Below are 14601 nucleotides of genomic sequence, written 5' to 3' on the forward strand. Positions count from 1 at the left end.
CTACCAGCGAACGGGTACTGCTATGTCGAAGCAGTGTGGCTTAGTGGAAAGAGTACAGGCTTGGGAGTCAGAGGACATGGGTTCTAATTCTGGCACTGCCACTTGCCTGCTGTGTAATCTTGGGCAGGACACTTCACTTCTCTGTGCCTCAGTTATCTCATATTTAAAATGGAGATTAAAACGGTGAGCCCCACGTGGGACAACCTGATTACCTTACATCTACCCTAGTGTTTAGAAGAGTGCTTTGGGCACATAGTAAGGGCTTAACAAATACCATAATTATGCAGGGAGTGCCCTGCTAGACACTTGGGAACCTACTCCAGCAAAAGAAGCACAGGCCCTTCCCTCAAGGAACTAATGGGGGAAAACGCCAAAAACACAGGGTAGTGAGACAGTAAGACTGTGGATTCAAAAAACTACAACTACGGCATGGGGAAGCAGAATGGCGTAGTGGATAGAGCACGGGACTGGGAATCAGTAGGTCATGGGTTCTGATCCCAACTCTGCCACTTGTCTGCTGTGTGACTTTGGGCAAGTCACTTCACTTCCCTGGGCCTCAGTTCCCTCAACTGTAGAATGGGGAACGAGACTGTGATCCCCACGTGGGACAGGGACTGTGTCCAACCCGATTTGCTCCTTATCTACCCCAGCTGGAAAAGACACTGAAGCTAGGAAAAGTCCAGGGAAAATGCGGAAGAGGCAGACCAGCAGCTAGATGGACGGATACCACAACAACGATAACGGAAGAACCCTTAGAAAGATTACAGCAGAAAACAGGACGTTCTGGAGAAAATACATCCGTAGAGTCGCTCTGAATCGGAAACGAGTCGACGGCACATGGTAATAATAATAATAGCCCAGCGCTAAGCACAGTGCCTGGCACGCAGCGCTTAACCAGTACCATAATCATTCACTCAATCATATCTATTGAGCGCTTACTGTGTGCAGAGCACTATAGTAAGTGCTTGGAAAGTACAATTTAGCAATGAAGGGAGACAATCCCTGCCCACAGCGGTCTCAAAGTCTAGAAGGGGGGGGAAGACAGACATCAAAACAAGTAAAAAGGCATCAATAGCATTGATATAAATGAATAGAATTATAGATGTATACACATCAGAGCAAGCAAACAGGCATTAATATAAACAAATAGAATTATAGAAATGCAGGTATATACACGAGTGCTGTGGTGGGCGCGGAGGTAGAGCAAAGGGAGCGAGTCGGGGCGATGGGGGTGGGGGAGGCTGAGAAAAAGGGGGGCTTAGTCTGGGAAGACCTCTTGGAGGAGGTGAGTATTATTATTATCACAGCCAGAGAGGAGAGGATGGATCAGAGAGGGCAACTAACCATTCGATCGATCAGGGGTAGTTAGTGAGCGCTTGAACTGTGTGATGTAGCAAGTGCCTGAGAAGCGGCGTGACTCGGTGGAAAGAGCACGGGCTTGGGAGTCAGAGGTCATGAGTCATCCCGGTCACCCCGGCTCCGCCGCTTGTCAGCTGTGTGACTTTGGGCAAGTCAGTTCACTTCTCTGTGCCTCAGTTCCCTCATCTGTCAAATGGGAATGAAGACTGTGAGCCCCACGTGGGAGCACCTGATTACCTTGTATCCACCCCCAGCGCTTAGAACAGCGTCTGGCACATACTACGCGCTTAACGAATGCACGGCAGTGTGGCTTAGCGTCAAGAACCCGGGTTCGGGAATCAGAGGCTGTGGGTTCTAATCCCGGCTCGGCCACTTGGCAGCCGTGTGACTGTGGGCGTCACTTCACTTCTCTGTGCCTCAGTGACCTCATCTGGAAAATGGGGATGAAGACCGTGAGCCTCACGTGGGACGACCCGATGACCCTGTATCTCCCCCAGCGCTTAGAACGGTGCTCTGCACGTAGTAAACGCTGAACAAATAATAATAATAATAATGTTGGGATTTGTTAAGCGCTTGCTACGCGCACAGCACCGTTCTAAGCGCTGGGGGAGATACCGGGGAATGAGGTCGTCCCACGTGAGGCTCACGGTCCTCATCCCCATTTTCCAGATGAGGGAACCGAGGCCCAGAGAAGCGAAGTGACTCGCCCACAGTCACACGGCTGACAAGGGGCAGAGCGGGGATTCGAACCCACGACCTCGGACCCCCAAGCCCGGGCTCTGTCCACTGAGCCACGCTGCAAATACCAACACGATGATGATGACGATGATTTATCTGCTGTGTGACTTTGGGCAAGTCACTTAATTTCTCCGTGCCTCGGTTACCTCGTCTGTCAAATGGGGATGAAGACGGTGAGCCCCCCCCCCCGCCCCCCGCGGGGACAACCTGGTGACCCCGTATCTCCCCCAGCGCTGAGAACGGCGCTCGGCACGTGGTAAGGACTTACCAAATACCAGCCTCATTATCACTGTTCTCTGGGGTTCGGTGACCTTATCTGTCAAATGGGGATGAAGAGCGGGAGCCCCCGGGCTCTCCCTCGGCCCCGCCCCCCCCAGGCTCCTCCCTCGTCCCCGCCGCCGCCGCCGCCGCCCCCCGGCTGTCCTCAGGGGGGCGCCCTCACCGAGGCGGGCGCGGGAGCGGAGCGGGAGCGGGAGCGGGAGCGGGAGCGGGAGCGGGAGCGGGAGCGGGAGGCATGCGGGGTGCGGGGGCGCGGTGGGGGGCGCTGTGGGGGTGGGGCTGGGGGTGCGGGCTGGCCCTGGCGCTGTCCGGGGGGCTGCTGTTCCCGCGGGAGACCCCGACCCGGGAGCTCAAGGAGCTGAACGGGCCGTGGAGCTTCAGGCCCGATCCCTCCCCCGCCCGCGACCTCGGCTTCCGCCAGCGCTGGTACCGAAGACCCCTGCGGGAGGTGGGTGCGGGGCTCCGGGGGGGGCCCGGGGGGCTCCGAGGGCCGGCCGGGGAGGGCAGGGGGGCGGAGGGGAGGGGCGGCAGGGGCGGCAGGGCCGGGCCGGGCCGGGCCGGGATCTGACCCGAGGGAAGGATGCCCGGCGGCGGCGGCGTTGGCGTTGGCGTTGGCGGCGGCGGCGGCGGGGAGGAGGGGAGGACCGGAGGCCGGAGGCCGGAGCTGCCCCCTTCCCCGCCTGCCCCCCTCGCCCCCTGCCCCTTTACCAGCCTGCCGCCCTCCCCCCGCCCCGCGCTTTAGTTCCTCTTTCTGGGGTCCGGGCGTGTCCGTCAGCGCCTCGTGGGGACACTGACGGTTTCCGGAGAACCGGGCGGCCCGGCCCGGCCAGGCCCGGCCCGGCCCGGCCCGACCCGACGGCGGCTGGGGCCATCGGAGAAAACGTGTCTCGGGGGTGGCTTTCCGACCCCCGACTCCCCGACCCCGCCGGGCTCCGGGAAGGACCCAGAGTCTAAGCCACGCACTTGAGCCCTTAACTCTCTTCGGTGTGAAGTGCTCTCTTTGAGGAATTCCCCCCCCCCGTCAAGGCCCCGTTTGACCCCGGTCTCGGCCTCAGTCGATGGGTACGGAGAGGTCCGTTCCCCTCCCGGGCCCTAATCTTCTCTATGCTGGTGCCCCCGCCGGCCCCCGCGACCCCAGCCCCCAGGGTCACCCCAGCCCTCTGGCCCGGCCCCCAGGCCACAGGGCCTGTGTCCACAGGGCCCCGCACCCCGCTCAGGCGAGTCAAACCGCGCTCCGTGTGACCCCCTGCCCCTGGCCGGGGGTGACACGCGGGCCTCTCTCTTCCCCAGCTCGGCCAGGTGCTGGACATGCCCGTCCCCGCCAGCTTCAACGACATCGGGCAGGACCCTCAGCTGCGCGGCTTCATTGGCTGGGTGTGGTACGAGCGGGAGGTGCTGCTGCCGCAGCGCTGGGCCCAGGACCCGGGCACCCGGGTGGTGCTGCGGGTTGGCAGCGCTCACTACTACGCCATCGTGGTCAGTGACCAAGAGACCGCTCACCTGTGTGTGTGTGTGCTGTGTGTGTGCGCGCACACGTGCACACGTGCCCGACTGCAGGGGGTCAGTGGGTGCCCTAATGGGTGATGGGATGTGCACTCTAGAGAAGGGGTGGGCGCGTGGCTCGGTGGGCAGATGACGGGGGGGGGACTCCCGACTAGGGTGGGACTCCCTGCCCGCTTGAGAGCCTGTGCCTTACGTGGCGAGGTGGGAGTTGCTGCAGGCCCAGGGTTGGGTACGCCTAGGCGCCCAACTGCAAGCATATGTAAGTTGGTTACCGTGTGCCCGAGCCTACACGTGACCGCTCGTGTGTTTCCGCGTCTGTGTGCTCGCGACCTCCCCCTTCCCGGGCCCCACTCGCCTGGCCCTTGGCGCTAACCCTCTCCATTCTGGCCCCGGCGGTGCAGTGGGTTGACGGGATCCAGGTAGCCGAGCACGAGGGCGGGCACCTACCCTTCGAAGCCGACATCAGCGCCTTGGTGCAGAGCGGAGGCGGGCAGCCCTGCCGGGTGACCATCGCCATCAACAACACCCTGAGCCCACACACGCTGCCCCCCGGCACTATCCAGTACATGAACGACAGCGCCCGGTGAGCGCAGTCGGGCCGCCGTGGGGAAGGCTCGAGACCCGACGGGCAGGGCTGGGGCCGCCACCGTCTCCACGGCCTCCGGGGCGGCGGGGTGGCGCCGGGCCAGTGGGCCCCGGCCCCCTTCCTACCCCGTGCCCGGGACCTCGGAGGGACGACGCCCCGCCCCTCCCCCCCATCCCACAGCTGTCCCCGGCCTCCGCCCGGGCCCCGCCCGGGCTCCCGATCGCATGTGCTTTAGGGCTGGGTTGCGGGCCGGGGCTGGAATGGAGGGTGCCGATGCCCCTGCCGTGCTAAACTGACGGGGGGCCCTCCCCATACACCCAGGTACCCCAAGGGCTACTTTGTCCAGAACACTCAGTTTGACTTCTTCAACTACGCCGGCCTGCACCGCCCCGTGGTCGTCTACACCACCCCCAGCGCCTACATCGACGACATCACCGTCACCACCGACGTGGCCGAGGGAGTGGGTGGGTGGCCGGAGGCGGAGCCCCGAGGGATGTCAGGCTCCCCGGGTCATCCCGGCCGTCCCCCAGCACCAGGTGGGGGGCGAGGGCCCCCTTCCCCGCGCCGACTGAACTCGCACCTCGCCCAGGTCTCGTCAACTATCGGGTCTCCGTCCGCGGCAGCGAGACCTACAGGCTGAAGCTGGTTCTCCGCGAGGACGAGGGTCGAGTCGTGGCCACGGGGGCCGGCCCCTCGGGCCAGCTGGTCGTGGCCGACCCCCAGCTCTGGTGGCCGTACCTGATGCACGATCGTCCCGCTTACCTCTACTCGCTGGAGGTCTGTGAGTAGCCAGAGTCACAGGGCCCACGCTGGCCACAAGGACAGAGTACAGAGCTGAGGTTCAGAACTGTCTCTGCCCGACCCCAGCTCCGGGGCCCTTCCTGACCCCGGAGTCCCAGGCCTGGCCAGAGGCTGGGAGCAGCCCAGTCCGGAGGGCTCTGGCCCGGGGCTACTCACCTGAGCGGGACTTTGGCCCTCACCCCCCATCACCCCCATCACTACATACTTCAGAACTCTGCAAGGGGGAGGTTGGGCCCCATGGCGGGGTGGGGGTCTGGGGTGTCTCTCCCACCCTCCGCCTGGGGGAGGGGAGGGGGGCGCCTCCTCGATAGCGAGGTCGGCACCCTGGCCCTGGGCCGCAGGTGACGCTGGAGGCCGACGGCGGTGACGCCGGAGCCGTGACCGACACGTACACGCTGCCCGTGGGCATCCGCACCGTGGCCGTCACCCGGAACCAATTCCTCATCAACGGGAAGCCCTTCTATTTCCACGGCGTCAACAAGCACGAGGATGCCGACGTGAGCACCCTGGGGCCCGCCGCCTCCGACCCGCGTGGCGCCCGGGGAGCCGGATGGGAGAGTCTGCCGGGGAGGGATCGGGCAGGCTTGGGAACCTCTCTCCCCGTCTCCTGGAGCAGGCCCGAGGCGGCTCTTCCCGCAGGGCCCAGGGGACACCACCTCTGCGCTCGGGATCCGGCGCCTGCAAAACGGATCCGCTCGCCCCCTCTCTCGGGTGTCCGCAGGCCCCGACCCTTGCTTCTTCCTGCCCATTGACGGCCCCAGAGCCGTGGGCACCCAAGGGTCAGCTATCAAGTGGTTTGGCCCGTCCCAGAGATCTGGTCAGTGAGCCGTAAGGGGGGAAAGAGCCCGGTGGGGCCTCCCGACCCCAGTGAATCCAGACATCTCCCTCCCTGCCCTCGGGCAAGCGGGACCCTCCCACCCCGCAAAGAGCGGGCTCGGGGGTACCATATCCCGTGGGACACAGCTCAGTTCCCGGGGGTGTGTCCGGCTCAGCCTCAGGGAGGCAGCGTGGCCTAGCGGAAAGAGCACGCACCTGGGAGTCAGAGGACCTGGGTTCTAATTCCGGCTCCGCTACTTGTCCGCCATATTGACCTCGGGCAACTCACTTCACTTCTCTGGGCCTCAGTTCCCTCATCCTGAAAAATGGGGGTTCGACACCTGTTCTCCCCCCTCCTTCCAATGTGAGCCCCGTGTGGGACCTGACGATCTTGTATCCGCCTCCGCGCTTAGTACAGTGCTTGGCCTAGAGCGACCGCGTAACGCAGCCTCCGACGACCGTTCTCTGTGGGCCGCTCACCCCCAGGTCCGTGGGAAAGGCCTAGACTGGCCGCTGCTCCTGAAGGATTTCAACTTGCTCCGCTGGCTGGGGGCCAACTCCTTCCGCACCAGCCACTACCCGTACGCCGAGGAGGTGATGAACCTCTGTGACCGCTACGGCATCGTCGTCATCGACGAGTGCCCCGCTGTGGGCATCAAGCTGCCGTAAGGCCCGCCGCCGCGCCCTCCTCCCCGACTACAGTCTGGCAGAAGCGCAGCCGGGCCCCGTCGCCGAAGGTGCGGGGTGCCCACGGCGGACTGCCCACCGACACCACCCCCTCCCCTCTCACCAGGGAGAGTTTCGGGAACAAGTCTCTGCAGCATCACCTGATGGTCATGGAGGAGCTGGTGCGGAGAGACAAGAACCACCCCTCCGTAGTCATGTGGTCCGTGGCCAACGAGCCCAGCTCGGGCCTACCTCCAGCGGCTTTCTACTTCAAGTGAGTCCCGGCTAGGAGCCGTCCTGCCCACGGGCTGGCGAGGGGCCCCCCCGGGTGATGGGGGGGAGTCCCCGGCCCCCACGTCGCCGGCCGCCTGGAGGGATGGGACAGCGCTTGCGGGCCGAGCCCTTCCCGACCTGAACCCTGGGAGGTTCCTGCAGCCGCCCCGAAACGGACCCCAACCTGGTCCCTTCCTTCCTGTCCGCCTGTTCCCTCCGTCTTCTTCGGGACCTCACCAGGCTCCCTTCTCTGGAGGATGGGAGGTGGAGGGGGGCCAGATCCTCGGGGGTGGGAGGGAAGTCCAGGCCCGTCCAGCCTCCGGGAGACCCGGCCATTTGGTGCGACCGGGGAAACGCTGCCTGGCGGATCCAAGCAGCGCGTCCCCCCGGGGCTGGGGGCTCAGGCGCCCCCCAAGCCTGCCCTCTGCTCCCCCAGGCCGGCGTCGCCCGGCTCCAGACCCTCTGCCCCCCCGCCCCCAGTCTCTCCCCACTCAGGACCCGCAGCCACTGCTTCCAAGCCCGGGGCTCAGGCTGGGGCACCTACCTGGGAATGGGTTCAGAGGCAGTGTTCGGGGGGTGAGGAGAAGTGCCCTCCCCTGGGGGACTCGCCGACTTGAGGCCGAAAGCCTTGGAGAGAGAGTTGGGGGCGGAGGGAAAGGGGCGCATACAGAGCCGGGCCTGCCCCTACGGAAGGATTCTGTGCCTTCTGCTGTGAACAGGAGTGTGATTGCCCACACCAAAGCCCTGGACCCCACCCGCCCCGTCACCTTTGTCACCAACACGGACTATGCCCGCGATTATGGGGTAAGCTCCCTGACAGGGCCCCAGAATCCCCCTGCTTCTTTGCAATCTCGCTCTGAGCCCCTCGGGGTGGGGGTGGGGGGTGTCCCGCTTGAGGTTCTAGCCCCACGGTGCTGGGGGCTGCTGGATTGGAGTGCCCAGATTCACAATCAAACCAAGCCCAGGCCCAGGGTAAGGGGAATAGGAGAACTAAGGCTGCCTAGGCCAGGGTCGTGGCTTTGGGCCTGAGGCTGCCAGGCCAGGGTCACAGCTCTGGGCCTTCTTCCCCAACCCTAGAAAGCTTAAGAGAGAAGGAGAAGGGGGTCCCGTCCCCCCTGCTCCCTCAGGGATCACTAAGACAGAGAAAGGCGGAGTTTTGAGCCCTGGGATCCAGGTAGCAAGGGGCACTTGTGAGACGTCAAGTTCCTTTAGCGAGAGCCCAAGGGCCCAGTGTGTGTGGGAATGGGGATTCCCAACGTCCCCTCTCCAGACATGTAAAAGGTGGAAACCGGCCCCCGGTCCCCTGAGCCCCGAACCCTCGGCCCCCACTCCCCGCCCAGCCGTCCACCCCCTGCTTGCGGCCTCTTTCCCAAATTACCGTCCTGCGCCTTTGGGAGCAGACAGATTCTTCAGTGCCAGCCTGAGTTTAGACAGGAGCTTTCCGTTACCAAATCCCGGCTCCGCCGCCCGTCTGCTGGGTGACCTCGGGCAAGTCACCTCATTTCTCTGTCGGTTCCCTCATCTGTAAAATGGGGGTTACGACAGTGAGCCCCATGTGGGACAGGGACCGTGTCCAACCCGATTCGCTCGTATCTACCCAAGTGCTTAGAACAGCGCCTAGCGCATAGTAAGCACTTAAATACCACAGTTATCATCATTAAAGCACCGGGGGGCAGTGACGCCTGAGCCGCAGTGGCCCAGCGCCAGCCGTGGGCACTGACCCCTGCCCGGTCCAGGGTCCGGTCACCGTCAGCTCAGCACCAGTTCTGCCGCGTTCTGGGAGGCCGGCCGGCTGAGCCGGGGCTCCGGGGCCCACCCGCCACCCAGACCACCTCCTCCCCCGACCGTGCCCAGCCCTGGCCTCGGCGAACTCGGGCCAGAAGGCGCTCTGCGGGGAGGGGCCGCCCCAGCTCTTTGCCAGCGCCCCTTCCTCCCTCACCGCCCCCATGCTCCAGGCCCCCTACGTGGACGTGATCTGCGTGAACAGCTACTTCTCCTGGTACCACGACTTTGGCCACCTGGAGGTGATCGACCTGCAGCTGGATGCCCAGTTTGAGAACTGGTACAAAACCTACCAGAAGCCCATTCTCCAGAGCGAGTACGGGGCCGACGCCGTCGCGGGCTTCCACCAGGTGAGGGGCTGACCGGTCCCGCCTCTACCCCCCACTGCCCTGCAGCCGCGCTTCTGCCCCTGCAACCGGGTCCACGTCTCATCCCGGGCTGCCCCGAGGCCACGCCCCCACCCCCGTCGGAGCCCTCAGGGAAGCCAACGGCACCAAGCCCGGTCCCGGGAGCTCGGGCTCCACCGCTGCAGTCGAACCGCTTCCCCGGCCTTCGTAGGGCGGGAGGGTTGTGGGGGGGCGTGCTAGGCGGGGTGGGATCCGGGACGGTGTCCCGGGCCCCACCTCTTCCCCCTCCTCATCCCCCCCTCCAGGACCCTCCCCTTATGTTCAGCGAAGAGTATCAGACGGCCGTGCTCCAGCGGTATCATCGGGCCCTGGACCGGAAACGCAAGGACTATGTGGTGGGAGAGCTCGTCTGGAACTTCGCCGACTTCATGACGGACCAATGTACGGGACCGGTGGTCGGGCCGACGGGCTGGTGGACGGTGCCGGCGGCCCGCTGGGGGGCTGGCGGCCCGGCGGATGGGGCCAACCAGGGAGCCGAGAGTGAGGGAGCTAAGGGCCGGGCTGGTGGATGGGGCCAGTTGAGGGGTTGAGCTCTGGCTGTGTCTGCCTTACAGACAGCGGGGCCTCTGCCAGACGCAGCTGGGGCGAGGGGGTTCCCCCGTTGGTTAGGAGGGAGGGAGGGGAGAGTAGGAACATCTGCTGGGAAGGAGTGGGGGCCTTGGCCAGTTAGGGGGAGAGAGGGACTCCGATGGACACCATTAAGGGGGGAGAAGGGACCTCTCTGGGATGCCAGTGGGGTGGGGACAGACCCCAGAGAGGAACTTACCGGGCCAGCTGGTTCCAAGGCACAGTGTACGGCGGAGGCTTTTTCCCCGGCCACAGATATCAGAGAAGTGAGCCGGGCCCAGCCTGGCCTTTAGGGTGGAGGTGCCTCAGAGGGCCATCCCCTGCGAGCGTGGGACGATGCCGGGGTGGGGGACGGGGAGGCTACCCTCCCTTTCTCTTTCCTGAAATGGCCCCAGCCCCACTGGGTAAGGACAGCAAAAACCCGAGCCACAGTCACCAGCTGGAAAAACCCTTCCCGGGCCCACAGAAGATAAGTCCATTCCACCCTTGTGCTAGGGTCCACCTCCAGCCCTAGCCTCAGGGTCAGAGCCCCTGGGGCCCATTGCCGGATTGGGCCGGGGTGGGAGGGTCCCAAGCCTGCGGACCCGGACGCCCCCGCCCCCATCCCCCCCACAAGGGGTCCAAAACAGCCCTTCTAGGCCTGACCAGCAAAGGGACCGGAGGCCTCGCAGAGGGTGTGGCGGGGTGTGGGGGTCGCTCAGCACAGTTTTCCACTCCGGGAGGTGCCCCGGCTCGCTGGGACAGAAAGGCCGGCGGCCTCGGGACGGCATTTCCCGGCGTGAGCGCCCGGCACGGCCCAGCTCGGCCAGGTCCGGGGCCCCTTCTCGCACAGCGACCCCACCCTGCTCTCTCCCCACAGCGCCGCTGCGCGTCCTGGGCAACAAGAAAGGCATCTTCAGCCGCCAGCGCCAGCCGAAGGCCTCGGCCTTCCTCCTGAGAGACCGATACTGGACCCTCGCCAACGAGACCCGTCCGGCCCCCGCCGGCCAGAGACCGCGCTGCGAGGTCCCGAGGCCCCCCTACCCCTAACTGGCCCGGGGCGGGGACCGACCTGCGGCCCCGGTGGGAGCGGCCCGTGCCCCTTGTCCCCGAACCCATCCGTCTGGGAGTCATTCTGTTACAATTTGAGGGTGACGACCGGCACGGACGCGTGCTTGACTCCCGTTTGAGGAACGCGGAACGCCACCGTCACGGAGGCTCTCCGGGGGCCTCGGCTGCACCCTGGAAGTTCTGGCGAGCTGTGTGGCTGCTCAGAGGAATCCCGAGTCCTAAGCCCGGCCCGAGTCTCTGTGGCAAGACCTGGGGCTGGGGGCCGCCTCCCCTCGGCTCGGGGCACGTCCGTCCGCCCCGGCCCCCGTCCCCCCAATCCCGCCACGATAAAGCTGGATGCCCGTAACCAAGCCGGCAGCGTTCACCCTCCTTGTGCCGCCATCCCAGCATAATGCTGGCTCTGCAGGTTTGCGCCTGGCGGGTGGGGAAGACGGGACGGGCAGAGAGACCAGAGGCTGGTGGGAAACTCTGGGCGCCCCACACCACCCACCCCTCCTTGCCCTCATCTGGTCCTCTGGCTCCTATGACTGCCTACTCCCCGTGACTGTCTGGGTCACCGCTCTGTTGGCCTTCTCTTACGGAGAACCAGCGTGGCTTAGTGGAAGAGCACGGGCGTGGGAGTCAGAGGTAGTGGGTTCTAATCCTGGCTCCACCACTTGTCAGCTGAGTGACTTTGGGCAAGCCACTTAACTTCTCTGGGCCTGTTACCTCATCTGTAAAATGGAGATTAAGACTGTGAGCCCTGTGTGGGACAACCTGATTAGCTTGTACCTACCTCAGTGCTTAGAACGGTGCTTGGCGCATAGTAAGCTCTTAAATACCCTAATTATTATTATTACTCCTGGCCATTTTTCTTCTCCCCTCCCACCATGCCAGCAACGAAGAACGGGGGGGTGAGAGTCCCACTGCCTCGCTCGGCTCAGGGCGGCAGCGGGGGCCTTCCGGACCACGGGATTGACCGGCAGCTGGCCGGGGGCTTCTTCTGCCCAAGTTCCAGCAGCGAGTAAATCAATCGTATTTATCAGGTGCTTACTCTGCACAGAACGCTGCACTGTGAATTTTTTTATGGTATTTGTTAAGCACTTACTATGTGCCAGGCACTGTTCTAAGAGCTGGGGTAGATCCAAGCTAATCTGGTTGGACACAGCCGCGTTGGACACAGGGTTCACAGTCTTCACTCCCATTTTACAAATGCGGTAACTGAGGCACAGAGAAGTTAAGTGAGTGGCCCGAGATCACACAGCGGACAGGTGGGGGAGCCGGAATTAGAACCCAGGTCCTTCTGACTCCCAGGTCTGCGTTCTCTCCGCTAGGCCACACTGCTTGGGAGAGTAATAATAACGATGGTATCTGTTAAGCGCTTACTATGTGCCAAGCACTCTCCTAAGTGCTGGGGGAGATACAAGGTAACCAGGTGTCCCCCATGGGGCTCACCGTCTTAATCCCCATTTTCCAGATGAGGTCACTGAGGCACAGAGAAGTGAAGTGACTTGCCCAAAGTCACACAGCTGACAAGTGGCGGAGCCGGGATTAGAATCCACGACCTCTGACTCCCAAGCCCGGGCTCTTTCCCCTGAGCCACGCCGCTACAGTACAATAGAGTTGACAGGCACACGCCCCGTCCGCGATGAGCTCCCAGACTAGAAGGGGAATCGGTTTCCCGGCCTGGGAAGTGAAGCGAAGCGAGGGCTCGTGCTTCTACATCCTCACAGAAGCCTCCCTGGCTGTCTGAAACGCAGCATCCAAGCGGGGCTGGGGTTGGGGCCTCCTCACAGAAATCCAGTTCCCTTTCAATCCTGACCTAGGGTGACCTAGAGCGATGTAGTTCAGACCCCAGAGTAACAGTGACGTGGTACGTGTAGCCCGAGCCTTGGGGTTCCCCGGGCCCCTGTCCAGTAGGGAGGAGAGGAGGAGAACACTACCCCTTCTCCCCAGACGCCCGGCCGGGCCCTCGGGCCCCACGTGGCCAGACTCGCTCCCCGCCCTCAGGGCGCACGCGGGTCAGTGTCGCTGCCGGAATTTGTGGCCCGCTCCCCTTTGACACCAAACTAGACCCGGAAGCTCCAGAGAAACGGAGCATTGAGGAGAAGCGGCGAACGGCCGAGCCTCAGCTCGCTGTTTCCCGCCGGGCCCCCACGCGACCCTGCGGCCACATCACGTAAGGGGACGACCCATCGATCCGCGGGGCTCCGGGAGCCGGAATCTCCGGGGACTCGGCCCCGCGGCCCCCCGCGTTCTTCTCACTAATAACTCGGACACGTCCGGAAACGGGATCGCGGTCCTGGTTGGAGACAGAAACTTCTAGGGGTGGGATTAGAGTCCCAGGTCCAGGGAGAACGCGGTCACCTCTAGCGACCGGACCGGGGTCCCGGCTCGGTAAAGAAGCAGGTTCTAAAGCCGAGCCGCCAAAGGCCTCCGATGGGCTCATCCACCCTCGCGGCAACAAGAACGAGTGCAGCCAGACTACCGCAGGTAAGGTCGACATTTATTTAAAACCGAAACCCTCTGGGCCACAAACAAAACTGTCCTCCACGGGTACAACTCTCTCCACGTTGGCCGGGTCGCAAAATCGGGGCCCGAATCTCTCCATCGACCACCTCCCGCACACGCTTCACAAGTGGCTGCCAGTGATTCACCTCGGAATAGGCGCCCACCCTGGAGACTCAGCAAAGCACCGGTAGGAGCAAAGCACCCATAGGCGGCCTTTGGGCCGTGGCACACTGTCCGGACGGGAGTCACGCATTGTGGCGTTTTCCGGGCACCGCACGGCTCGCCCCTTTGAACTAACCGGTCAAGGCCGCGCTTCGACTAGGCTGCTGGCCCGGGCGGGGTCTCGCCTCATAGACTTCTGCCAGCTGCTCCATCCATTCGAGCCGGGGGCGCAGGCCCCGGGCCTCTGGGACTCAACCGGCATCGCGCCAGGCAAGACTTTGGCACCCGGGAAGTGGCGGGTGGCCGAGAGACCACGGGGAAAATGCTTCGCGCCTCCCCCTCACGAGGATGGGGGGCACCGCCCTAACACGGGCCAGGAACAACCAGCTCCCATCACAGTCCCAGTCCCGCACCCCAACTGTCCAGACCCCCACCACCCGCCTAGGGTCCGGGGCCCGAGTTGCGTGGACCCCAGGGGACCTGCCGCCGCCGGCTGCTCCGCGGGGTAAACCGGCCCGACAGCCCCGATACCTTCCGGAGCCTCTGAGCCCTCCGTCCCGGAGGCCACCCGCCACGGCCTCGTTCTGGGACAGAGGGAACTTTCCGGGCCGCGGGCGGAACTGCCACTGCAGACCCTCGCTCTTCCGACCACCTTACCTCAGGAAAGGAGCTTGGGGGGAGGCTGCAGAACAATTCCCGGTGCCCGACTTCCAACCTGAGCTATAATACTGGAAGAGAAACAGTGCGATGGTGCGCCTCACCTAGTGCAGACAGACACACGGCCACACCTCACCCGGGGTGGAGACACACGGCCACAGCTCACCGAGGGCAGACAGACTGACAACACCTCAAGGAGCCCAACCAACTAAATCCAACCCACGAGGACCAACTGGGCGAGTGGTCGGGGACAAGTTACGGGAAGGCAGGGTGAAAACCTCTGCCCGGCCTGCGCCAGGGAGGACCCGGGGGAGCGGCCCAAGCTGACCCTCGGCAGCCCCCCGGACGCTACTTTCGGTTCGAGGCTAAAAACGGATCAATCCGTGGACACGGGCCAGGGGTCCGTCCATCAGCCCGGCTGCTTTAACAGATCGGGACTGTGACCGACCTCTTTCCCTGTGCCCG

At 64.0% G+C, this 14601-nt stretch overlaps 1 protein-coding gene across 1 annotated transcript; it reads left to right on the plus strand.

Annotated features, from left to right (window-relative positions):
• Window positions 1-2611: 2611 nt before the first annotated feature.
• On the plus strand, window positions 2612-11177 carry GUSB (glucuronidase beta). The gene is made up of 12 exons (XM_029082457.1): window positions 2612-2824; window positions 3667-3852; window positions 4281-4462; window positions 4787-4929; window positions 5055-5242; window positions 5608-5763; window positions 6569-6747; window positions 6876-7022; window positions 7741-7825; window positions 8977-9153; window positions 9456-9591; window positions 10637-11177. The coding sequence occupies exons 1-12, from the start codon at window positions 2612-2614 to the stop codon at window positions 10804-10806; spliced, it is 1962 nt and encodes a 653-aa protein (XP_028938290.1). The 3' UTR covers window positions 10807-11177.
• The last annotated feature ends 3424 nt before the right edge of the window (window positions 11178-14601 follow it).

The sequence above is a fragment of the Ornithorhynchus anatinus genome, chromosome 17 (assembly GCF_004115215.2).
Source record: "Ornithorhynchus anatinus isolate Pmale09 chromosome 17, mOrnAna1.pri.v4, whole genome shotgun sequence".
Taxonomy (NCBI): Eukaryota; Metazoa; Chordata; class Mammalia; order Monotremata; family Ornithorhynchidae; genus Ornithorhynchus; species Ornithorhynchus anatinus.